The 27249-nt window shown below is 44.2% G+C and overlaps 1 protein-coding gene across 2 annotated transcripts in view; it reads left to right on the top strand.

The window, feature by feature from the left end:
- The first annotated feature begins 650 nt into the window (after positions 1–650).
- The window catches only part of UBASH3B (ubiquitin associated and SH3 domain containing B), a 74644-nt gene continuing 48045 nt past the window's right edge, over positions 651–27249 (top strand). Inside the window, exon 1 of one of the 2 annotated variants that reach the window (XM_086766191.1) lies at positions 651–811. In XM_086766191.1, coding sequence (XP_086622317.1) covers positions 651–811 — 161 coding nt within the window. The remainder of the gene's footprint in view (positions 812–27249) is intronic. The other variant, XM_086766192.1, reaches the window with a different exon arrangement.

The raw sequence follows: 27249 nt of genomic DNA, 5'->3' as shown, positions 1-27249 counted from the left end.
GCTCTGAGGCCTGGAGAGGGCTGAGAAGGATGCAGACACACGGGACTAAGGCGGAGATTTTGCCTCTACTAAATACATTGACCTTAACCACTAATGCTGCCACATCCGAGCGGCGCTGAGCAGACAGAGCCCCTGAATTTGCAGAGGACCCCACCTCCCCTCTGCTCTCTCTCCTACGGAGTTAGGTCAATACCTAACGCATAATAACCTAAAAGCGCAGAGCTTTTCCTCTAAAGGAAAAAAAAAATAAATAAAATTAAAAAAAAAATTGTTTATGCACGGGCTTTAGGTTTTTAAAGCAAGCCTTCATTCTGTCTGCTCCAGCAGCCGCCCTGCTCAGCGCATACCCCGTGGGTCAGCTCCAGAGCAGCGCCTCACCGCCCTTCCCCACGCGTGGACACCCCTCCCACCCCGGGGAACCGCGCGGGGCTGCACCCCCCCGTCCCTCCCTCCCTTCCTCCCGGAGGCGGCTTTGAGAGCGGCGGCGGCCGCGGGTGGGCGCGCTGAGCCGGGCCGGGCCGGGGGCGGAGGAGCGGGAGGAGGAGGAGGAGGAGGAGGAGGAGGAGGAGGAGGGCCCTGGCCCCGGCCCCCGGCGGGGCGCTGGGCGCTGCGGGTGTGCATGGCCCTGCGCGGGCGGCGATGGCTGCGTGATGGCCCAGCGCGGGCAGCCCGCACCGCACGCCATGGCTGCCAAAGAGGAGCTGTACAGCAAAGTCATCCCCCGGCGGAACCGGCAGCACCGCGCCGGGACCATCAAACATGGCTCGTCGCTGGAGATCCTCCTGTCAATGGGCTTCCCCAAAGCCCGGGCGTAAGTCGCCGCACGGCAACCCTCCTCCTTTTTTTTTTTTTTCCTCCTCTTTTCGTTTCGCGACAGCCGCTCCGGACCGTCAGAGGCGGGCGGTGCGGGGCCAGCGCGGGGGGGGGATGCCGAGCAGCGCGGATGATGCGCGGGCCGAGGGATGCGTAGGCAGGAGCCCCGGCCCCGGGGGGGGGCAAGGGAGGCGGCGAGTGAGGAGGGAGGGGTGGCAGGTGCCGTCCCGGGGCGAGCCGGGTCCCGTCCCGTCCCAGCCGAGGTGCTGAAGGGCCCCCCCGCGCCGCCCCCCGCACCCCTCGTCAAGCATCGCTGCAAAGTTTGGGATCGTCAGGGAAGCAGGTTTTTTTTGGTACACACACACACCCCCGTGCCCCCCCCAGCTGAAATCGTTCCTGGGCTTTGCAAATACAGAGCCCTTGGCGGAATTGCTTTGGCTAACTCGGTCACCCGGGAGATTTTCTTTAATCCGCGTACAAGTCAACTCAAAAGGAGCAGAGCGATAGAAGAAAATTTCCATAGTCATAGGGTTCTCTTGGCCAATTTAGCAATACCCTGGTGTAATCTGTGCTTATGCTTTAAATTAATTAGGCAGCAACCTAATGATAACTTAATGATGACTCCCAGTTTTATACATAGTGACTCCTGAAGTGGGACTGTTCGCTCCAGGATGCAAACGAAACCGGCAGGCATGTGGATGATTCTTTGATCTGCTTAAGTTTTCTTTTTGTTGTTGATACCAATCAGAACACGGTGGTTGTGCAGCCAGCCTTTGTGCAGTTTTTTAATAGTGATACATGCGTGCAGTTTTAAGGACGTATGTCATCTACAGATTCACGGGACTGCTGTGGATCCAGTAGCCCATACAGAAAACCTAATGTGTGCTTTCTGTTGTCCTGCTTACACTCCTTATGTCTGTCAGTGATCTGCAGTTACCTATTGAAATCAACATACAGCATTTATATACAATGCCTACAAACAGAGATAGTAGGAGGCTGGTGACTTCATGCTTTGCTTGTTTGGAAAAACAGTTGTGCATCTTTCAGTGTAGCTAGAGAAAAAAAAAAGCAGCTTGATACTATGAATGAAACTAGTTCTTACCTGTACAACAGTGCCATCAAGGCTGACAGTCAGCCCTGGCGTCACCTAACCGTTAGATGAGGAACTATGTCTATGGTTCATATTCTTGCCCGAGAAAACTAACATTTGACAAAAATGGATCCAAAGCTTCATCATACAAGACAGGGAAGCTTAAACGCAGACAGCAAGCCAGAGTAATATATCCCCAGCTGCAAAGAGTACTTATTGCAAATACAACCAGCCAGCAGCCAGGTAAAACTGTCTTGATGCTAAATTCAAGATCCTTCAATTCTTCAAGATCCCTGTTTTAGAATTCAGCTGCTGCTGGGAGGGGACACCTTCCCTGAGCTGAAGTAGCAGTTAGTGTCCCTGTTCCAGCCTGTTGGAAATACTACAAAATTCATCATTAAAATTCAGACAAGAAGCAAAACAGAAATAAAACCAAACTACTAAGTACTGCCACCAAGGGCTCACGATGGAATGGCACACAGGTTCGGAAGCGTAAGAGATAGGACCACATGGCAAAAGGACATTGCCTAAAGGTCACTGCTTCCCAGACGCTGCTTTTTAACTCACAGCGTATCACTCTGCAAGCGCGAATGAAAGAGCTTACCGAGTTGCCAAGCAGGCAAAACCACCCCTGTCTTCCAAAGACGTTATTGAGAAGTAGCCTTAGATCAAAGCCTTTTTGAGTCTTCTCCCAAAACTCTCCCAACACCTGGTTTTTACCCCAAAGCCACAGTTACAACAGGAGATGGAGAATTCAGCGAAATGGGGGATTTCAGATCTGTGCCTGTGGATCCTGCGTACAAATACGAGCCAGGCTGATAGTTAGAAGTGGTGACCATCTGTTTGGATGGCTTATGCAAAACAAAGTTCCAAGTTGTCAGACTAGTCTGTCAGGCATGGCACAAAATGCCATCGCTGATGGCATCACTGGCCTCCTGGCTTCTTGTTAGAGCCGGAGGGACTGACTGGCGCAGGGGACAGAGAGGACTTTTGGAAGCCGGGGTAAGAGACACAGCAGCTCACTGGAGATCACAGGAGTGCTGTTTTTAGCTGTGGTGTTGAGACAGTACCAAGATCCTGGGAGTATTCACATTGCCTAACTTTCAGCTTCTCATTCAGCTCGAATAACTTTGTGTACCTCACATCCTAACCAATAGACAGATCAGCTTTTGTCATTTCAAAACCGAAATCATTAAGTACTTGATAATACTTCTCTGCGCTTACAGTTTATAAGAGCAATAAGACCTCAGATGGCCAGGATGATTCCGGGCTTGCACTGCTGATGGGAGCTGAGAATTCTCAGCTGTTCATTTTATTTTCCTTTGTTACCTTGGGCAAGCCACTTCCAACCTATGCATGCTAAAATAACCCAAGATGAAAGACTAAGTATAGTTTCCAAGTATTGCTGCACGGCTAGTATAGACTAGCTCGGTTAAGGGTGAGGTTTTCCCCACTCCCCCACTGCAGTCCTTGTTGGCGTAGGTGGAAGAGCAGCTCTGTGATGTGCGGCTGGACAGATGCGTGTCCATCTCGTTTCCTTCTTCCCAGCAACAACTTGAATTCAGCTGGGCTAGCCTAAATTACATGGCAATGCAGTGATGTACCAACCACCCTTGGATGCATTTACCTGTGGACAGCAATTGCTCAAACCACTGTAGTATGTCATCGCTTTGGACTATTACCGTGAAGAGATGTTCTATTTTGGGGTATTTGTCAGCACAAAATTTTATTTTTTTTTAATTTTGCAATTAGCCCATTATATTACGTACTGTCTAGTCACACAGGAGGAGGCTGTCCCTATCCCAGTTAGTTTCTGATTTAAACAAGGAAGGAAGGCAAAGGTGATGTTATGATTGCCATTTTGCAATTTGAGCACCAACACAAGCATTTTACCCAGGGTCACACAAAAGTCTGACCAGATCCCAGTGTCTCAAGGCCCCAAACGCAACAAGAACAGGCGCCTTCTAGAAAGAGATTTCACACAACTATTATTTCACAGTTGCCCCAAAATACTGTACCTCCTCTCATTATGGATCTACTGTCAGTGGCTGCAGCCACAGATCTAATCTGATTGCCAGCGCCTCTCATTCTTCAGTGATAATCCCTATGTAGGTGTTGATAGTCTTCCTGAGAGCAAATATAAAATGAAGCACAACATAGTTTATAGGCCATTGAAACCACAGGTGATCACTTAAAAATATTATGCAGGTAGAAGCAATTAAAAATATATATCTATGCATAATGTATATCTTTGTAAAATGGTAAATGTAGGAAAATTTAGTGACAGACTGCAGTTTCTTTCAGGATGGCAGAAGGCCTTTGACCAAATTTAAGTTACTGGAACTAATACAGGGATAAGCAGTTGGAATCCTCTAGCCCACACTGTGCAGAAATCAGTGTGGCTCCAGAATCTGCGAGTTCAGTGATTCAGGTTTAAAAGTTTCATGTCAGAACTTAAACTCCTACAAAACATCCTCAAAAACAGAAAGTTGAAATTCCAGTATGAGAAAAAAATTGCTACTTGCTTTAATTTTGGGTGCGCATATAGTTATGTCCATATCTGAATGGATAAAATTTTAAACATTACTTGAGTTTTGCATACAACTCTGAATTCAAGCCACAGCCCTGGGGTACTGTTTCAGAAGAGATCCAGACCTTGAAAAATGAAGATAATTCTCCAGCCCCTGTCATTACTCAAACTGGGTAAATCACTGTCAGTAAGCAGAACACTTAAATTACAGGCATCGTGCTTTTTTTGGATGCTGTGCTCTGTGAGATAAGTGTAAGAGATGAGCACTGTTCTTGACACAGGTGGCAAAGCTTTCCAAAACTAAAGTGATATTCCCTCCTATCATCTCAGCCTGAAAACGGGACCATCTTCTACAGGTCCATAATGTTGGTTCAGTGTATAATGCTGTGCTCCTGGGTGGATCTGCTGACACTAGACATAATTGCAAACACTTCTCCCTCATAAAAATGGGATAGACAGGAATATTGTACAGTTTACCATGAATCAACTTCACTGCTTCCCCTCCAACCTTCCTCCTTCCTCCCTCCCACAAAAGGGCACCTGGGTTTAACTCCCTGTTCGTGGACATGAGGAGAGTTAATTCACAAAGCTGTACCACATTTCCCCTAGACCTGAATAGAACCAAGCCAGTCTGATTTTTATTTCCTTTCTCAGAAACTATGAGAATTTAGGAGTATTAAGAGTTTCATTATTCTCAAAGAAAAGAAGCTCAGATCCAGTTTACAAACAGTAAAATCTTCTCTTGTGTTTTGAAAATGTTTTCTAGGCTGCTAAAACATGTTTTGCCTAGTAACAGACTTAGCAACATAGCAGTATTTCAGCACAGAAAGGCTACGAAGTCTCTCATTCCTCCAGGGTTTGAGCTGGATTTGGGAAAATACTACACGGAAAAAAAGTGCTGCAGATAATCTTTGGATTTTGAAGTGGTTTCTGTTCCTTCACGGCCTTGCCTTCAGGGTATTAGTTTTCTGCAAATATCTTGGCTGAAATTCATCCTACCACAAAGAACCAGCCCCAAACACAGGGATCTCATAAGTCCCACTTGAGCCCAAGCTTTAGAAGCGTTTTGATAATTCACGGTGACTTGTGTTGGCCTGGGATGTGGGGGGAAACCCCATCCCAAGTGAAAAAGTTGATAGACAGAAATGTTCCTAGAAGCAACAGTTGAGAAGGCTACATGGAGAGTGGATTTCCACGTTCATTAACAGCGCTGGAGGAAATCAGCAGCTACTGAATAGAAAATACAGGTGTTGTACATACAAAGGCTTAAGCAAAAGCTTCCCCTAATGTTCTGTCTGCGCTCGTCATTCAAGACAGTGGGTTTCGGGTTGAATAGAGCCACTGGACCATACAGTAGAGAAACCGTCTAACCAAAATACTTCCTTTTCCAGTACTGCATGTCAGCCGTCAGACTGATGGCAATTTTAAATAGGAGCTTCCTAGGAAGCGTTTGTGACCTGTTTACACTCAACAAATAGTGAAAGTGGAAGAACTTGCTGGAGGTGCACCCTTCAGCAGATCGATTGGACGAGACCTGCTTTCCCTACTGTGACCCTCCCTTTCTCCATGCCTGTCAAAGCCTTTGTGAGAAGTTACGGGGCTGGCAGCTCTTTGCCCACACCAGGGTTTAACGGATGAGATTCTGCATTGTAACTTGAGCAACAGTTTGAGCAATTAACCAGTCTAGTTCATGTATTACAATCCCGAGGTTCAGCACTGAGGCCTCCGAACAATTTTGTACATCTGTGCTGGAAGGGATCCAACAGGTCTGCTCTGCGCAGTGGAACATGGATACTGCAACTGAGTTAGCAGATGCCAGAAAGGTGCACTGGAGAAAGGCTTGAGCAAACATACATTTGGGACTGAGTCCCATGGCTGCTCTGCATATGGATTTTTTTTCGTTGGCTTTATTACAGATTTCTGCTGTGGGACTGAGAGGTGATTACTGCAGTATTCAGACTGTTACATGCCTGTGGCTCCATTGTGTTTGGTGTGGGGGGAGATCTCTATCAAACAGTTCCTTACTTTAAAGATCCACAGTGATAAAACGTAGAGGGCTTTTTATTTCCACTGTGTAGTCTGGAAACTGAGGCAGAGAGAAGCTTAGATATAGACATCAAATCTGTAGTTAGGCTGGTACTTGCACCTAAATCTGTAGAGTTTCAGTCTATTAGCTTAATCAAAAGACTTAGATATCTGGTCTAAGTAGAACATCTATTTCCGTGACATCGTATGAAATTTTCAAATGGAGAGGGACCTTCTCTTATCAGAGGCTGAATAAGTCATTCCTGTGATAAGATCACACTCTGAAATGATAATGGCAGCAGTTGCACTCCATATTACCTCAATGATTCAGGATACTATATACATAAAGCCATTACTCATATCTGATAGCTGGGAGAAGCAGATATCAACAAAGAAAATGCTTCTGCCACAAACATTAAGAAAACAGATTAAGGATAGATCATCCCTATACAAAAATTGCTCGCAGGAGAGCCAAGGCCAGTGAGTCACTACAATACAGAACTGCTAGCTGCCCAGAAAGCAAGCCTGCACATGTTCAGGAAAAACAGACGTCTTTATAGTACCTTCATGCACCGTGCTTCGTTGGGATCTCATATTTAATTGTCTAAGCAGTATCACCATATACAGTGAGTTCCTGTATCGGTAGCAAGTCAGACAGAAGGCAGCAATCCCTGGATTTCTGAGATGTGTTTTGCAGGGCTACCTAACTTTGGCAAACACCGTAAGATACGTTAGAGAGATGTAAGAGATGTTTCCTGGTCCCTGAGTACTCAGTTCATTTTGGTATTGAAATGACATGGCGACAAGAAAACATTTGCTCGTGCTTCTGTCTCTCTGAGGATTTTTTTTTTTTTTGTCTTGGAGGAAAGATCCTGAACTTGGTCCTCTACACTAGGAAGGAGGGGAGCTTCAGAAAGTGCACCACAGACCCCACATCTCCCTGACAAAGCCTGAAGAATTACTTTGTGCCTTCTGTGTCAAAAATCTATAGAGTTACTAACTTGATCCTTAGTATGCAATTCCCTTTCAAGCTATGTATCAGTTTCAAGTGATATAAATACCAGTGTTATCTTTTCCTTTTCTGTCCCTTTTTCTCTCTCACTTCACAGACCTGATACTACTGTCAGGAGCCAGTTTAAATTTACCGACGAGATTCACAAGACAAAGACTCACTAGAGAAACTCGTGATTTCAGATAGCCAGCATAGAATGGAGCCCTGTTTGCATAAAGTGCTGATTATTCTTCCCTCTCGGAGGTGACAGTGGAAGTGTGTTGGTCCGTTTCTGCAGAATCTTGCAGCACTTCCTTATAAAGTCCTCTGGAAGTTTACCCTTAGATTACTTCTGACACTTCGCTGTGCAAGAGCCCAGGCTCAAAGGGTGCTGCCAGCCCTCGGGACCTCCTGAATAAATACGTAAGAGGGGGGAATCTCACTCTTTGAAAGATCATGAGCAAAAATTTAAAACAAAAAGACTGGTGCTTTTAAATACCAAGTGCTAACCCTGCAGACTCCTGACGAGACTTATGTTTTCAAATCACCTTTGAAAGTGAATCTTAGACTCCCAAGTCTTGCTCACACTCGAAAGCGTTGCCCTAGGTTTTAACTGGCACTCATAGTGGATTCACAGCATGTGCTCTGCAATTGCAAAAAGAATAGAGACATCCGTGTGTGTGTCTGTACCACACCAGTCTAATTATCCTCAACAAGCAGAGTCATCAAAAGAGCTGTAGTTTAGCAGCTGACAGCGTTTTGGATTCCACCACCAAGACTCACTGCAGGCTTTGTGCATTACAATGGGGTGCGCTCGGTGCCTGTGTCTTACTCACCCCCTGTATAAACAGAACTGAAAAGAATAGGCCTCGGCTTTGCTGGACATTATTCCATCCCCACCACATCCTACGCTGCCTGGTCGTGCACAAAGACTTAATCTAGGGAGCAGTGTAAACTGGAGGTGAAAAAACAACAGCAAGAAATAATAGGATGGGTTGAGAGAATTGCTAAAGTCACCACAACAAAGAGGCTGACAACCTACATAAACAGTGTTTTAGACATCTTGTACCTCGTCTGTGTTCATAAGACACAGCTGCTGCCCTTTCAAATCCACTGTCTCAGTATTTCTCCTGAAGCTTTGACAAGTCTCAGCAGCAAAAGACGCTTCTTAAGGTACTCCCAAATACCCACAACTCACGGTATGCAGCCAAGAGATGCTCTCGCACACCTAGGGAGCGGGAGCCATCGCTCCTCCGTTCCCCAGGAAGCCTCAGCCTTCCTTTCTTAACATGGATTCCCAAAAGGATAGAGATCAGTGTGGAGAGTAGAGTTGCACATGCAGATATGACAATATCCTGACAGGTATTGTCAGAACCTGAGTGGTTTCTGTCACCCACCAAGCAGCAGCGTAAAATTCAAACAGAAAGCAAGGAATTATAAACTGGAACCTGCAGTGAGTGACAGGAGACGTGTTTGATGCCTTTGCTTTTCCCAGACACCAAATCCAAGTCCTTGGGACTGAAGTCTCCTGTCATTGCCAGCACGAATACCTTGCGGGCCAGTCCCTGTCAGCAGGAGATTAGTGTCAAAATGCCTGCGAAAGGTTATGCACGTGGCTGAGCAAACAGCAGCTCTGAGTACACGTTGGGATATTGGTCTTCTGTGCCCAAAATGCAGAGGCATACCCAAAGATATGTAGTGCTGATAAACACCCTGGCCTTTCATAGCCTGACATCGGAAGAGGTTTTAGCTGTATTTCACTCACACCCATCACCCTCCCGCTATTATCAAACGCAAAGCAAGTGCCACTTTTTCCCCTTTCATGTAGTATTAGCTGGGCTCTGCAGCTCATGATAGTGCAGAATTAATCATTCCTGGTTGCCGACTGTGAAATAATTGCCAGCGTAGAGGCGGGTGTGTTTCAGAGAGATATTTCCCCTCCTGGTTTATAAAAATGACTATTTTCTTTCTCCTCTGCCTAATGAAATTTAGCAAGTTCTTACATGACACAGATTTCATTAATGGCCTGATTCAACAAAGCCCTTGAGCACGTGCTTCTCTTGAATGATGAGATCAAGATGTTTGATACATTTCTGCTGAGCACGAAGGGGGATGCATTACATGGCATTGGAAATACCTGAAGTAGATAAAATGGTAGTGTTTTTCTTCTAAGCTGTTCCTTGTTTTGTTGAGAGCGACTGAATCAGTTTCATGACGCAAATTTCAAGCCCTGAGTTTGTGCTGACATGAAACACTGGTATCACTTCCCTTGTATGGCACCAGTGAATAGAAGCCTGATTTTTATGCACCACAAGCCTGTTGTGCTGAGGGCTGTGCAAACATCATCCCTGCTCCCAGGGCTGGCAATCTAAACATGAGCCAGAAAGAGCAAATGTCTCTAGAAAGGGGATAGGGAGAGGCCACACAAGGAAGCAGACAGTATCATCTCGTGCTGACAGGCAGCGATCCCAGCATTGCCTCCAAAATCCTTTACTCCCGGTTGTTACCCATAGTTACAGCGAGTTAGATGGATGGGTGAAATTCACAGCTGCATGAGAACGCCACTGTTATGAACAGCTACTTTGAAATAAGTGTCATTCCCATTTTACAGACAGAGAAATTTAAAATGAGACAATACATCAAGTCGCTTGATGCCAGAGAGGGCACCTTAATTAACATTTGCCACCCGCTTGAGACAAAGGGCGCTCCAGAATTGCAGACTGTAAATGGTGTCAATGATGTCCTGCTCCCTTGTTCTACCATTATATTGAATTTATTCTTCGCAATCAATATTTCTTTCTGAGAGTAGCTGCCAAGTCTTAGCAAGTGTGAAATGACAATGTATTACCCATGGATAAGTTGCCGTGAGTTCTCCCAGGCAGTGTTCAAAGAAATTTCAAACTAAACAAGAACTGTATCTGGTTCATATTCACATTAGTCCATGGGCAACAGAAACAAGCCTTGGAATAAATGTAACTTGCAGCTGCACCTTACAAGACACGTTTATATTCCTTTTACAGTCTCTTTGACCCTCTCCCATAGCTGAGCTGTATCATAAATGCATTCATGTCCTAAAGGTCAAAGCCTCCAGTTGTAAATGGTGCTGGGCTGATTTACACCTTGTTGAAACAATACAAATAGATACCAGCTGAGGATCTTACCCCCAAATAACCCAACTTTCACAGCTACAAAAGCTTCCTTTAGAGAAACAGGCTTTTTACACCATTCAGGTAATGCAAAGAGCCTGTGTGTAAATGAGAATCAGTACCAAAGCCTCTGGGAGGAAAATGTAAACCTCGGGTGTTTCTCACCTATTCACAGCACATTTATATGTTGGGGCCATGGAGTCCTTTATAAATAGTGACTCCAGCTCTGCACCGCAGCACGGCTGCTCGCTGCCCAGGGAGCACCGGGGCCTCACAGCGCTTTCCAGAGCTGGTGCGTGTAATAACGTTTTCCCAGGCAGCGCGGGTGCAGCTGGCTCCCCAGGTACCCTGATTATTTGGGTCTGAAACACGTCAGCCAAGCACAGCCGGCTGTGGAGAGGATGAGTCAGGATGGGTCCACAGAGATCAGAATCGTGCACGCTCTCCTCAGTGGGCAAATAGCTTGTGCTGTGATGGCGCAGGACAGCTGATGCTGTTTCCTTCCAATATTACAGTGATTACAGGTTCACTGCTCCTTGAGCATCCATTGTCCATGCTGTTTAGCCCCCTCTCTTCTCAGAGTTAGCCTCTGCATACAAGAGGTCTCCTGTGTGGGTGTGGTGAGTTGCACAAGGAACCCCTTACACCAATCTGAAACCAGCTGTATCAGGGTATCTTAAGTCTCTCTCTTTGATTTGGTAAAAATAGCACAATTTCGGGGGGGTGCGGAGAATAGGACCAACTCCCCCCCATTATTTCCTCTTTTCTCCCTAAGGTAAAATAGTCTATTTCCAAATGGGAAGGTTGGCCTTTCTAAGCATTCTCCATTTCATCATCCAGCTTCCCAAAGAAGCTCATCAGATGCCATCTCTGAAAGAGGATTTAACTGCTTATGAAGACCCTGACTTTGGGGGTCAATGTATCTTTCCGACTTCCGCCACTTCCTGCCCCAAAGCTGATCCTCATTGGGGTCAAAGGACTTTAAACTCTTGGGAATTCGAAGGGGGAAAGTGGTGTGTTAGAAGTAGATGGTGTGACTGGGATTTTGTTTGATTCTCCATATGCCTACCAATATTTGACAGCCATCATTCACCCAACCTTTAACTCCTCTGAAAGTGCATCGTGGAGAGAGGAATTTCTGCTAGTGCAGAAATCGCCTCTGTGATTTCAGCCTAGGCTGTGTCTTGGTGATTCAAGTGCCCAAGAAACGTGTCTCACCAGGCTTCTTCTGTGAGTCAGCCTAACCAAAGGCGCTGGGCAGCCTGCTGTGATCCTTTCCATGTTCTCCTAGGAAACTCCTGTGACCAGCTGCCAATTTCTTTGCTTGCGCTCGCTGTTTAGATAGGCCCATCTGCTGCAAAGTGAACTTTAAAAGGATAGAGCCATGGCCACCCAGCTAAAATGTGACGACAGGTGGGAAAAAAATTAGTACGTCTTTTAGGATGATGCAGAAACGTGCTGCAAGAGCCTGAGGCCAGACTGGCATAAGTAGGTACTGGCATAAGTAGGCACTAGGATCCTTCAGGCTTAGAGGTCCCCTAGCATGGGAACAGAATTGCTATGTCTTAATGGTCCCTCCTCGCTCCACTCACCCCCCAACCTCTGCTCCACCATTCTGCATGACAAACAGAGATAAAATTCTCCTGCTGTCATTGCTGCCACTGCCTCTTTTCAACCACAGGACTAGGAGCTTGCTGAGATGTCATAGGATTTCCCTGGATGACAGCTTAAGAATTTTACATACTTGCTGTCACCAGCTTGTTCTAGGGAAGAAGGATGGCAGAGACGTCATTTCAGTCCTTCCTGACAGCCAGTGGGGTTATGCAGATCCAGGAAGGGATGAGGGCAATGTATGCCAGGGCATGCAATCCAGGGTGAGCACCTAACACCCTCTCTTACTTCTGTGAGAGTCGGGGGCAGTGGAGAGGACAGTCATCAGGCTCTGTTTATCATCCTTTCTGACATGTAAAGGTCACTGGAAAACCTTGTCAGATCTAAGAGGAAGCTCAAGTGAGCAATGCAGCAAGAGCCGCTGCAGACCAGCCTGCCCAGCGGACCGGCTGCTGCCTTAGGAGGAGAAACATCTGCCTCGGTTCCTGGCACCACAGACAGCTTCAAGGGCAAGGTGCTGCTTTCTTTTGGCTTCAGGTGCCCGTGGGTGGAGGAGTATAGTAACTCCCTCACAGGTGTTTAGGAGGATAAATACATTAAAGATTGGGAATATAAAGATGCAAGCTATGATAGTGGTGGGGCACAGGGGTTGTATGTGGACCACAAAATGGGCATGATTCTTCCTGGATCACCAAAACCACCCCCAAAGAGCGTTACTTAGCAGCACACAGAATAAAGTTGTATTGCTGTGTTTGGGTTTTTTTTTCCTTGCAAATAAGAGTTGCTTCACTGAAAGAAACTAACTATGAAACCCAAGTGTTTTGCTGTGTCTGGAAACCAAGCCCTTTTCAGAGGTCCAAAATGCATTATCTGAAGTCAACAACCACTTTGGAAAATCTTGGCTAACTGATGCTCAGTGTTGCTGCAAATTAAACACCTCTGAACAACCATGAAACCATTATAAAGGTATTTGCCTGAGAACACAAAGAGAGTCTCTTGCAGTAATGGGTTTGGATCTCAGTAATTTGGATTTGCCATTGGGCCATAAATAACACCAAAATGTACTCTTATGTGGCAATTAGATACTGTTCCAGGCATCTAGCTCAACTTCCCACCTACTAAATATTATTTCAATTTTGCTGCAGCATATCCTCAAGCCTTGCAGGACCTTTGATGTGACTTTCATTTCAGTAATAGACATGAAATTTTGTGGTTTCTTAGGTTGGGTGTAAGTAATGGTAAGGAAAGAATCCTTTTTCCATGCTGCTTTATCTTTCCCTTACTTGCAACATATTAGTTTTGAGTGTCAGGAACACGCAAGTCAGTTTATTTGTGGAGTATCTTTTTAATCACAGAAGTATTTGAAGCAGTTGAACAATTTAGATGAGATTATGCAAATGGGATTGAATGTTGTGACTAGAAAATTGTCCCTTTGCTTCAAGGTATGCGTCAAAGCAGAGACTAAGTTTTCTGTTGGAATGAAAATTCCTGAAAACTATGGCTTTTTTGTTATTGTTATTGGTGGTCAGTGCGAAAACAATCAGCGAATCCTAGCAGCATCCCATCTGCACCCTGCAAGGTCTGGGCAGAGTTGTTTCCACTGCTGAAGAGTAGTTTGAGGTACGCCTAGTGTACAAACATCCCTGCGGCTTTTGGAAGTTTAAGGCCAAGCTGAGCTTTGCAGCATCACGCAAGGCAGAGGGTATGCCATCCTCTGAACAGCGCGCTCCGAGGAACCACACAGGTTTCCACGGGCTGCCCCGCCAGGTCTCACGTTCAAGGAGGAAACTGGGATGAATTTAGGTGCCAATCCGGCAAAGGATTCAAACGTGTTGCTGAAGTTCAAACACATGAATAATTCCCTTGGTTTTAATTGAGATAACTCTGGCGCGTAAATGCCCGCCTAGCTTGTGGCCTCTGAAACAATTTTGGTTTAAAATACTGTGGTGCAGAGTGGAGCTTTGCTGATGGTCCTTTGCTGCTGTTGTCACCATTCGCTAACTGCCATCCCACACTAGAAATGCTTGGTTTGGTTATCTGGATTAGCATCTCTCTAATTTCGTTTCCTCTTGGGTGTTAATTGAGAAGTTTTTTTTCCCTCTTATGTGTATATGTGCATCCTGCTTGTTCTGAAACATGCAATTCCATTATTTGGCTCTAATTTATTCCTGTACCCACTGCCGATGTCCCTGATCTACTACTCGTAAAGCAACAGAGTTTCAAGTCCAGACATTGCCCCATAATAACTGTGAATGTTCTGCCGCCCACTGCTATGTAAGGAAGGCAGAGAAATTTCCCGCAGCTTTCTTTGTCATCAGCAGGGTGATAAGTGTTATCGCCATCCCCATTTCACAGATATGGAAACTGCAAGTACAGAAGGATTAAGCTTCTGTTCTCAAAACTGGCTTTTAGTTTTTCGGTTTCAAACATGTAAAAACAGGCATGTGTGAGTGCTCACACATCCAATCTCACCATCTTTGAAAATCCTTGCACAACTGAAATGGAAGCATTCAAAATCCGGACCTGCTTTTGACAAATTGAGTCTATGCAATTTCTCCAAAGCCAAACTACTGGGCCAATTTGCATATACAACCTGGTATGACATGTCTAACAATCTACAAACTCAATAGCTAGCTATTTTCAAAGGTGATTTGGGACTAGATTTTCAAAAGCATTTAGCCATCTAGACACACAACAATTCCATCTTGTTTCCAGCTATCTTTTTTAAAAAAAGACATAGGTACACTCCTGTCCTCGTCCCCACATGAAATCCAGGACCAACCCAGAATGGGTTCAGCCATCACCTCCCTTTCGTTCTCAGCAATTCTCTCCATGCCACCTTGACTGCTTCCGTTCTGCGCTTTCCTGCTTGCCAGATTTTGCTGTACATCTGAAATGGCTCCACTCATACCTGCGGTGTTACATTACATTAATACAGTCCTTAAGTCAGAAGAAAAATAGGCTTATATTCTACCTTATTCAGGTTAACCTTTCTTTTTCAATACCAGTGCTTAAGATCTAACCACACAGAGGAGGCAAGAGGATCTAACATGTAACAGAAGAGCTTTCTTTAAAGATGTAGATTGCATTATAGGAAATGAGAACCAATAATCAAAGGAAGTTCTTCATTTTCGTTATCAGTTTTCACCGTCTCGTTTCTCACAGTAGAGTCCTTCTGTATATCCAGCACAGCCCCTCTCAATTCTCTTCATTAGAGACTGGAGCCTGCCTGCCTCTCATCATCATAACCTTTGCACAGCCACAGTCACCTTCCCCAAGCCAGCATGGATTTTGCCTTTACTCTTAAACAACTCATTTTCAAACCTAGCAAAAGACGCAGCTCCTTTTCCTCAAAAATCAATCGTTATCAAAGCTTGCTTTGGTCTAGCATGCTGGCTTGAAGACGAATCATTCGCTTGGATGCAGCAGCCTTTGAATTGGGTTGTAAGCATTGATTTTTCTCCCTCACTTGTGTGCTAGTGATATCCAACTCATCTATAAACTAGCTTCAGCTAGGAAATGTGATTAGCCTGATTGACAAGGCTTCAGCTGGTCAGAAGACCAGGCTGAGAAAAGAACGCGTAAATGTTTGCAATAATTGGTGACAATGAATCTTCTGTGCTGACTGCTGAATGGGATCTATTAAGACATGCAGAGAAGGACATTTAGGTTCCCATTCAAGAAAGCCCTAAACACATGTTTACATCCCATTAATCTCAGTGAATGGGATGGACTGAGGTAGAGAAATATTTTGCTGTCTCCCTCCCTGCGCAAGCTAAGCACAGCGGGCAGCCTGTCAGAAAAGGCGTAGCTTCCCCCCTTTGCATGTGTTCAAAATGGCTGCGTAAAGCAGACAGCAGTAGGACACTCAGCCCTCCAGGTTTCAGAGAGCAGTGTGCTTTACTGATACCAGTCAAAGTTTTTAGAAAGCACTGAAGTAAGAAGAGGGTTTGTCTCTGAGGAGGTTTCTGAGTCACTGTGAGCATCCAGCTCCGTACCGTTTTCACCCCACCAGGCTTTCAGTGCCAGCTGACGTGTTTGCAGAGGTTTGTCTCTGCGAGCAGCGTTTGGGGAAACAAGAGGAGCAGATGTGGTGAGGTCTGTAGCCATTGTGACCCTCCCGTCCAGCTGCAGAGCGTATCCCTCCCCGCCATCCCTCCCTCAGTCAGCGTTAGTGTGAACATGTGGCAAACCTTTCCTCCCCATCATGCTAACGCTTTCCAGGCATGCTCCACTGGCAGCTTTTGCCAGGGCTATTCTGCATAATTTTTCCCTTCTCACAGTCTCTGCTTTTGCAGAATTTCCTATTGCCATTATGTGATAGCTCACAGTAAAGCAGCATTGAACGCATCCCAGAAACACAGTCCCTGGCTTCCTTTCCATCCCTTCCCTCTCCCAGGAGCGCGTCGGACAGAGTGCAGCACGCAACTGTCCTTGCTCTGGGCAGGAAACAAAGGTCAAAAATCTAGAGCTGTAAATCTGCCACTATTTCTGGTTTTAGCTGTAGTTACAGACATATAGTCTGGTGAAAGGTGATTTCGCTGGCCCACCTTAGGTGAAACGAAATGTTGAAATACAGGATTTTTGTGTCTTCCTCTCCTCTCGTCTTTATGACGTGTTCAAAGGAGAGAAACAATGGTTCTCCCCCCTGAACTCTGCAAGTTTTAAAACTGCAATCACTTTTTGTAAGTTATACTCTTCTGGTTTCTTGCCAAGGCCAGAGCAGCCCCTGGACCACTTCTGACTTTTACCCATTTCCACAATCTTTACAAGCCATAACAGAAGCACAGAGTATCTAGAAGATACACTTCCTCCACCCAAACCCTGGTGCTCGGGTTTGCTCCCTGCTCTGCCTGCCATGCCGTCCTGGGAAACTTGTTATGACACAACACAGGCACTTTGTCTGCTGTTTATTTCTGAATCTGGGAAGGGAAGGAAAGTGCTTCTTCCATCTCTGCAACCATTCTGCAACTATCTAGCTCACCCAAAACATCTTAAGGCAATTGTATATCTATTCAAATACAACCTATCTAGATTGCTGAAAATCCCTGAGATTACTTAGAGCTAGTAGCTATAAAAATACACAGCAACACCTACTTACTATATATATACATGCATATGCACACATTTATATACACATATACAAGCATATGTTCCTACAATATATACAATGAAGTAAACAGGGTTTGTACAGTTGAAGTTAGGCAGCAATTTGTGACCAATGTGCGGTTTTCTTTTTTTTTTTTTTCCCCTCTCTACAATACAAACCAAACCACCAGAATTAGCAGTAGAAGCCAGGAGAGCTTGTTGGTTCAGAAAAGAACCTGGAGACTGACAACAAACACCACTTACAAATGCTGAACGACACATCCCAGTCAGCCAGCGATGTATTGTGAAGGGTCTGCAGTGTTAAGCGATTCAGACCACAAGCAAACTACGTGCAAGGGCTGGCACCACACACACAAACCTGTCCTACAATATATTTGTTCTGATGAGGAATGTCTTCCTGACCACACTCATAGGAACTTGATGTCTGATTAATAAAATCTTATGTTTGCACAGTGTATTACCTTACTATTTCACTCATGCTTTGCAAGTTGTGGCCTGGATTAACAGCGGGCTATCAAACAAGATATTGGACAGGGCTTGAAAGGAATGGGACACTCAGCAAATCACCCTCAGAATCTTATTGAGATGAACAGTGCTTTGGGGAAAGTGGTGTGTCTATTTCGTCTTGCAAGGCCTCATTTTCTGTGGTTTCATCTAAGAGGTGCACACCATTGCATGGTCGAACATATACAGGATGTGAGCCAGTGGTTTCAGGAAATGAATGGGCTTAATTCTGATCATGTTTGCACATGATAAATGAGCAGTCCAAATCCCCTGCTGCCAGCGGGAGTCTACCACGGTTATCACACTGAACTCAGCCATCAGTCTGGCCTGCTACAATTCAAGAGATGTCAGAAATCATTCCTCCAGGCTATAAAGAATACTGGCTTACCCTTCCTCTAATGTGCATGCATAAAAATATAAGACTTGCGCAGCCCGTTAGATGAAAGGTTCATTTAGCTTAATACACCACTAAGCAATTCTTCTGTTTTAGTCCATGCCAAACAGCAACTTGGAACTTTCCTAGGCCAAACTTTGCATTTGGCCCAAAATGTTTGAAAGCCACCGTTAAGCCAATCCTAATTTATGTTTCCTTTTCTTAATGCATTTATACTTTAACCTTCACAACACTACGTGCCAGTAATTTCCGCTACTCGGTAATGCATTATCTTAAAAGTACTTGCATTTGTTTGCTTTTTTTTTTTAAGCACAGATCTTGACTCTTTTCAGCTCAGATCTTGGGTTGCCTGAATAACCATCTAAATCAACTCCAGAGGGTGCCCAGGGTTCCTAAGTTTTTATTTTAGGTGGCTCAGTGAAACACACCTAGTCATATGAGAAGCATCCAAACATGAGTTTAGGAAAAAAGATTCAGCAGAGGACTGAATGTGACTGGTAAAAAAGAAAAAAAAAAAGCAAACATCTGCCATCCCACTCTCTCCAAAGATACCTAAGCCCTTTATTCCTCGGCCACTTGTGTGGGTACTGCTTGTATATTTTTAAAATTGATAGACCTGGGAAAAAGCATGGGCACAGCAGGCCCTTAGTTCTTTTAAATGCATTTGACAAGATGTAGTTATTAATCTTAGTATAAGTTTTGACAGTGCAGAAAGCCTTGGGTCAGATACATGTTAATCCTGGCCCTCAGTGGATATTAACAAATCCGTAGGTGACCCATAGTCGGGCATTTGCTTGCTGTAACTCCGTCAAGTACTACGCTGAGGCCACGAGCATTACGGAAACAATACCAAGCATACGGAGCATTACTAAGACAATACTGCAAAGCCACATGAAAATCAATGGGAAAATAGTTCTCACATGTGATCAGATCATAGCAAATACAGTTTAGAAGTCCAATCTTATTGATTTTTGAAGGAAATGGAGAGAACCTGAAGAAGCAAGTTGCTGCAAGAGTCAAGACAAACAGAGATCGGTGGCTATTATTTAGCTGCATTCTCTTTTAATGGGAAGCAAAAAGGCATCCAGTAGAAGTGGGAAATCCCACTTCTCCCTGTTAGATTAAAAAAATGAGCTTTAAGTTTCAGTGCGAGAGTCTTGTCTCCTGCCTGCCACTTGGGATTCCCCTGTTCTCCAGTCTGCAAGGAGGGCTGTGTAATACTTCAGTATTAAAGTATTCTGAACTCAGCCTAGGTTGCACACCCCAGAAAGCTGTCAGCAAGAACAGGAGTGAGCCATTATCAGGCAAAGCAGTCAAGCATTTCTTCTCTGAGCCAGCTCTGGGATGAACAGAATTTTAAACCAGTTACAGAATCATGTAAAAGTGTGATATAAGCAAATCTCAGTGCCTACTTCCTTTGATTCTTAGCTGAGCTTATTATTGGATAGATGATAAAGGTTAATTGACCGTGGCGGGGAAAACAACGCAGGAATAGTTGGAAGCAAACTCTGCCCCTTTGGTCTGTGCAGGTTATCCAGAAGAAAAGTACCCCCATGTGAGTTTATGTCTGCACAACCAAGAAACTGGAAGGACCTCAGAATTTGTCCAGCAGTTAACATAGTCTACAATCTGAACAAGAGCCAAATTGGGAAATCACTGGGATCCCTGCCATTCGATTTCCTTCGACCTGAATGGAAAGGTCACAGCCTCTAAGTTTTGAAAGTGACTAAGACTAATAAACAGCTGGGCTATCTTCTGGTAGCAGAACAAGGTGTCAATGTATCTGCTGTGTGGGTGGGAAAATTCCTTACACTTCTATTTGGTGTCTCTTTTGTCTACTCTTTCATCCTGGACTCTTGATAAACAGAGCTGCTTTAAAAGCTGAGGCTTGTACCCTCAGCAGTGGTGTGCAGACCCTCAGCCAGGTGTGCGGGTGAGCGCAACGAAGGCCATGAAATCACGCTATGATCACCAGTGACTTCGTGCTAGATGCACTTTTACCCTTCTTTCTTCAGAACAGGTCACTTCAATTGCAAGAGGATTTTCCCAGAGTATACTTTGCAAGAAAAAAAAAAGATGATCCTTGGCAAAACAAGAGAGGCCAAAAGGTTGAGGAACAATTGCAGGGCTACCGGGATAAGAACTCTACCCAGATGAGTTTGGGCGGAAGCACTTTGACAGTGAAGACCAAAATCTGCATGTGTCGTATGAATGAACCTTTATTCTGCAACCAAATGCACACCAGATGCTGGGATTAAAACTGAAGCTTTTCCCTACAGCCTTAGGAAGGCAGAATAAAATCTAAACGTGGGCCACTTCACAGCTCAGAGGCTTTTGAAGGCTGCTTTGCTGTGATCTCTGGTGGTTCTGCTCTTAGTGGGTGCCGCGGTTGTAGCTGACAGGACATTCAGCTGCTGACGGTATGGAAAAAGCTTCACAGAAACAGGTCACTTTTCAGTTTTTGAGTGAAGCTGAAAGTCATGTGAATGACCAAGTGTTGGGCAGTTTTATAACCACTGCCTCCCCCTCGCCACAATCGCACATCCTGCACACATCTTAGACTGGGGCAGGGGTGCCAAAGTTTACAGGATTACAACTTGGGGACATACTGAAGGGGCATATTAGTCCCTCGGCTTCTGTTACAGCCTGCAGCTCAAACTCCAGATTACAGTATTGCATAGTCTACTTTCTTGGATGTTTGTGCTGGGAGATGATAAATCTCAATATTTGCCATAAAGCCCCTCCACCTATAACTAAGAGTGATTCCACTGACACAACAGTCTTTTATGCAAGAGCCTCAGAGCATTTTACAGCACTGCATGACACAGGTGTCGGGGGGCCACCCCGCAGAGCGGGATGTCCTGCGTGAAAGCGGTCTTCCAGGCACAGAAGTTGCCCTGTCAAGACCCCGGCTGCTGCCTGTCCTTTTTCAAGCTTTGTTTTCAATTCCTTGCAGCAACTTGAGTCATTAGGGATTTACTTACTTGGTGGCTTATCAGGCAGCTGAACACTCACAGGTATAGCCAAGGGCTGTGCTAGTTTATGTGGAAAGGGAATAACCAAAATGATAGTGCTTCTGCAGAAATTACACTGCTTTGTGAAAGGAAAGATTAGTAAAACAAGCGCCGAGACCTATGCAACACATCTGACCCGCTTTGATGCTAGGAGGTCCCAGGGATGATACACTGTTTACTCCATTCTCTGTCTTCTCTGTTTAAGCTTTGAGTACTTCAGGGCAGGGCCTGTGTCTTATCCTTTGAACAAACAGCGGCTCTGGCCCCGAAGGAAGTTAAAGCATCTCTTCTCAGCCTGCATATTTCAGCATGCCCGAGGAGCCTGGCTGTGAAAGCTCTGGGAAACGGCACACCAGGTTCAGCTCTTCAACTAACAGACTACACGAGATGGGAGAAAGTATAGTAAACAACTGTGGGTTATTACTGTTTATTTGATAGGGGTTTTGGGGATGTAGGTGGTGTGATTATTTTTTTTTTCCCCCCAGTCAAATCGTAGTTTCTTGACTATTGGTTTGTGCCATGTTATAGTGAGAATTGATGGTTTGTTCCTGTGGAAATAGATGAAGCATTCGAAGAAACAACACCCTATTAGTTATGAGCAGATTTAACACCCCTGCAAAGCTACCATCTGCCACCAAGAAAGGGAAATTAAAGCAAGATGCCCGAGATTCAGACTGCTGCCAGGGCTTGACTGCCTCCCTGCTTTCTGCTTTCCCTCTAAGCAGTGATTTGTTCTCGGTAAGCATTGGCAGAAAAGAAAGCTGACACACAGATCAGGTGTTGTGCCATTTAAAAGAGCATTTCTATAACTTCTTGAAAATGATCAACTGTTGGGTTTGTTTGGGGTTTTCTGTTTGTCATTGATAATTGTCAGCCTTGGGGCTATAATTAGCTTTTCTGTACCATGTATTTATACAGGGGAAAACAGTGCTTTAAAGATCACGTTAACAAAACGCTTGTACCACATGCTGTTTGCTCTTTGCTGAGCCTTTCAGGGCTCAGATGGATGCAAAACTAGCAGTGTTGTTCATCTCACCCCACTGATAGCACAGGAAGTGGTTCTCTTAGTATTTTCCTAGACAACTACTAGAAGGAAGTACTCACCAAGGCAAGACTCCCCAGATGTCACACTCTGGGTCCAGACTAAAAGGCCAGGGGGAATTATGTTTGCATGGGGACACCCACAATACATCCCAGCCTACAGACAAGGGGAATCCCTGTTCCATCATGGTCTTAATCTAAGCATGGAGGCAGAAGAGAGGAGCAAGTACCAAGTGGAATTACTCAAGTCAGATGGATTCATGGCTGGCAGAAAGAGGAGACACTTTGGTCTCTTTCAAGGCACACAAAGGGACTGGTGTGAGTAGAGGCAGCATTTGGATAAAGGAGAGAGGAATTTCATAGGACTTGAGGGACTTTGCATGACTTTATAAATAGATGTGCATTTAGACTGTGATGCTTTTCAGTATTTCCGTAGAGAGCTGCCAGACTCCAGCCGTAGCTGGAGACTGAAGGACACATCTGTGGCACTGCACTGGGACGTTATCTGAGCTGCGATATCTCTGCAGTGCCTCATTGCGCTGGAATGCGGCATCCTACCATGAGGGCACTGAGCTCTTTCAGGGCGATGGCGAAAATGATGCCACAAGGATAAGTTTAGGTCTTATCTCTTTTCTGAGGGTGTACTGTCCCCAGCAAGCTGTAAGCACAGAAATGACCAACCAAGCCTGTTGGGTTTTTTGGTTGTTTTTCTCTCTTCCATATCAGTCAACATGGTGTGGTAAAAAAAGCAAGCACGCCAGAACTTGCTTTCGTCAGCTCTCCTGACCACTTGCAAGGTTAAAATGACTGGGAGCCATTAAAAAACCCACATTCAGGATTATTCCTATGCTCATAAAATCCAAATTAATTTCTACAAATGTACTGATATGCTTAACACATGAAAATCAGAATATCCTGCAAGTAGCTGGACCAAACCATGATCATTATCAGGGCAGTGGTCTTTACAGAAAAGGACAGGCAATTCCAGAGATGTGAACAACTCACCATTATTAATAAAATACATAACATGACTCAGTCAGATGTTTTCATCTCTAATGAGCTTAGATAATTCCAACATGAAATTTTACTTCCTTTATACACGATGTCCCCATCATTCTAACACTAACAGTCCTGCTTAACTTTTTGTCCTTAAGTCCCTGAATATATTATTATACATGAAAAGACAATTATTGAGGCAACAAACAATAGAGGCAGAAGAAAGAAAATATTTTTTTTTTTTCTAACATTCAGTGAGGAGGACAGGGGAATTAGCTTGTTCCTTGTTCTCTCACTGAATTACCATGTTCTAAATTTAGCTACTAAACCCATTCGTGCCATGGTTTTCTCTCTGTTAATAAAGGTAATGACTACCTGAGACAGCAGCATAGAATTTAATCCACAGAGCGCTGTGAAGCATTCTGAAATTCTCAGAAAATAGGGTGCAGGAATAATGCTTACTTTCAATTACGGAAAATTCAAATTTATTCCTAAGTGAAACATTGTCCCTTTAAGTCATTAAATATGTAACTGCAATACAGACACACTTAAATAAATTATTTAAAGTTATTTCTAGTTGTGTGTGGGAGGTGGGTGGGCAATGAAGTTGATACTTGGTGGTTAGAGCAGCCTTTAGCCTTTACATTTCTCTCTGCTTTCACACAAGCAATTTTTTTTTTCTTTTTAACTCCTCTGATACAAAGAATTGAGCTGCCTTTGATCAAACTTTTGGGGGGATTGTGAGAGTTTATTCTAATTCTGCAGTTTTCTCAGGCCTGTTTCTGTACCTTGAAAAAGTCAGTTTGCAACAGTACACAAGCAGCTTTGCACTGTTCTGTCGGTGATGTGACAGTAGGCCAGGAAGGACCCCTCACGCTTCAGAAGGATTGTCAGACTTTTGGCTTCTATACTTTTTATTTAAGGATTAAAACATATAATTTCCATGGACGCCTAGTGGCTTTTTTTCCATGAAACTTCATCTGTCTACAACCAAAACTCAAAAATCATTTCTAAGCCTGAATTACAGCCCTGTGAATGTTCCTGAACAAGCCCAAATTTCAATGCCAGTTTCTCTCCTCACCTATCACACGCCTGATCTCTGCGGTACCCAGGTACAAACGTTTCCCACTGCAAGAGACCGAGTAAATTACACAAACCTCAATACTGACTTCTCCATTTTGCCACACTTCTTTAGATTCTATTTCCTCTTATAAAAATTCTTGGGAATTAAAGTTTTTAGGAAAAATTGTTAGCAGACAATTTGGACTTTTTTGTCTAAACAAACAAACAAAAGATTTGAGTTTTGCCACTGAATTTAGTATGAATATGATTTAGTTTCAGAGAGAATCAGGCAAATAGCAATGCTAGAAGATGAAAAGCAATGAGTCTCTGAAAAAAAAAAAAAAAGAAATATCAGAAAGGTTCCTACAGAATTATAAAAATAAAGTTGCAGTTGACCGAGATCTGGATTGAGAAGGAACTACCCAGACTCATGCACCAGAACAGACACACCACTGGCATACACTTGAAAGCTGAATATATCATTCCTGTAAATGGCTTTTCATGTGTGTTTGTTTATGAGATGCCTCCCTCAAACCTAAAATGAGCCTACCATACATTTTCTGTCATGCTCCACAATCTGCTACTCCCCATACAGCATGATCACAATCGGATTTTGTTGGCTGGATATAAAAAATGCTCAATTTTAAAAACAATTTCTCAAGTTAATAAGAAAAATCTATTGACGTTTTGAAAATGCCAGCGTTTTTAAGAAGCTCTAGCTTAGACACCAAGTACAAATGAAGCCACTTGATCTATCCTCGCAGACCTTTATGTACCATAGTACAAGGGAAGAAAATTCTGGTTCCTCCCAGCTAGTTGTTGTGATATCTGCATTAATAATGCATATGCTGGCAGAACCAAAAACCCTCCTTCTGACATCAAGGTCACAAGCTAGTAAGCACTGTTCATACATATATTGACGCCCCTTACTGCAAAAAGCTCCACCCAAGTAATGGAGAGGTAACATCATGTGAATACAGACAGGGAAGACGCAAGGAAAGATGGGGACTGCAGCACAGGGGGAACTGCCTGCTTTATCATCCTATACAGAGGTGCCTTTGCGTGGCAAATGGGAGTGCAGGAGTGCACCTTGTCTACACATAGAGCTTCCTAGAAAGACAGAAACATTACCCCTTGTAACGTACCCTGTATGTATAATGCTGTTTATTCCCCTCTGCGACTTACGGACCCCACACTGAGCCATATTTCAGCATCCACAGCATGGACATGATAGATGAACTCTGACTTACGAAATCTTTCAAGGGTGGTATTTTCAGCGGAGGCTAAAGAAGTTAAGCAATTTAGATCTTTGCAAAACAAGGTGATTTTTAAAACCAAAGTTGTTTTGGGAAGCTCACACTTCAGCGTGCCAGAAAAATTCCAGCTCAGGTGCTCCAGAATACACAGGAAGAAAAAAATATCAAAAACTGTTCTGCTGAAAGTACCTACAGCAGAGAGCTATCGACAAAGCAAGGAAATTCAGAGAAAAGCCACAATGAATGAATGGAAAGAATAAGATGTACGTTGGCTGAGTGACAGGGATATTAATCTTGTGCCATTGCTGGAGCACCGTGCACTGGGGAAGCAGTTGGTACACAGGACTGACAGCCCAGTGCAGTCACCAGTTCATGGACACACTCCCTTGGTGTGACTGCCAAAGCTCTGTGCTCTGGTTTTGAAGACCCTGGCTTCAAACCCTGTTTTCAATCAAGTCCTTCCTCAAGCAGCCAGAAGGGAATGCAATTAAGGTTGCCTCATGAAGTTCATAAAGGCTAATGCATGAAAATGAGCAAAGACAAATTACGGCAGAATATCAGGAAGAACATTTCTAATTGTAAGGCTGGCTGGCCTCATTCCTTGAGCCTCTGAATACTGAGCTGAAGAAAGCAAATGAGACAATACTTCGGGGAACAATTCTGTGCTGTCTGGGAGATGGGCAGAATGGGTAATATGGAAACTCCTTCTCTAGAATATAATGCACCTTTTCAGCCTTTCTTTAAAAATCCTGCCACGGTTTCTGGCACTTATAAACCTGTGTCCTTCAGAAATGAAATTTTTTTTTGTTGTTGTTGTTTTGCCAAGCTGTTTTCTCTCTCCTCACCAGTGTGTTTCTTTAGCATCATTTAGGATGTTAGCATGGGCTTTACTGATTCAGGAGAAAGGAGTATCTCCTATCCTTAAACTCTCAGTCACTGCTGGAATTGGTCTCCAACTCATGTTAACATATTTGGCTCTTCTTTTTGGTTTGTATTCAGAGCTTGGCTGTGACTTGAGTTTGAATTACAAAAAAAAAAAAAACCCAAACCCACAACCCTGCTTGTTCTCAATGTTTCCTGCCATGAAGAGCCAGATACTCTGCCTAATCTGGCCATCTTTCCAAGCAGCTCAGGTAGGCTTGTGTGGTTCCTATAGTTCAGTTCAAGGAGGGAAGCCTGGGAAACCATCATCTTGAATTTATGTCTAGTCCTAGCACTGCATAGGATCACCCACTAACTTCTTGGTTTTTCCCTATGCCTGTTTTCCAAACTGTAAAATGGGATTATCCCAGGCACTCCCAGCAAAAACCAGCAAGCATTTTCAGGAGAGTGGAACTGTGGGAATTAGCTTATTTGTCACAAATGTACCAGCGATTAAAACTGTTTCAGGGTTCATTCATGCCTCAGTGGGGAATGTGAGGTGAATATGAATATGCATGTACATTTTTATTCTGTATCTCATCTCTTCCAAGACAGCTGCAAGGCGAGGGGGATGGACAAATAGTAGCATTATTCTGAAGTACGTGTGAGTATATCTCACACAGTCATGTACAGGGAAAAAAAAAATCATAAGATGGTAATTAAATAAGTCTTTGTGTAATTTTTATCTTAAGCTTTTCCACCATGAGTCACCATAATTTACATGTTATCTAACACTGAGAGTCCCA

Source organism: Chlamydotis macqueenii, chromosome 24, assembly GCF_036417535.1.
Source record: "Chlamydotis macqueenii isolate bChlMac1 chromosome 24, bChlMac1.mat, whole genome shotgun sequence".
NCBI lineage: Eukaryota > Metazoa > Chordata > Aves > Otidiformes > Otididae > Chlamydotis > Chlamydotis macqueenii.
Note: the sequence above shows the minus strand (reverse complement) of the source record. Positions and strands in the feature narration are given on the sequence as shown.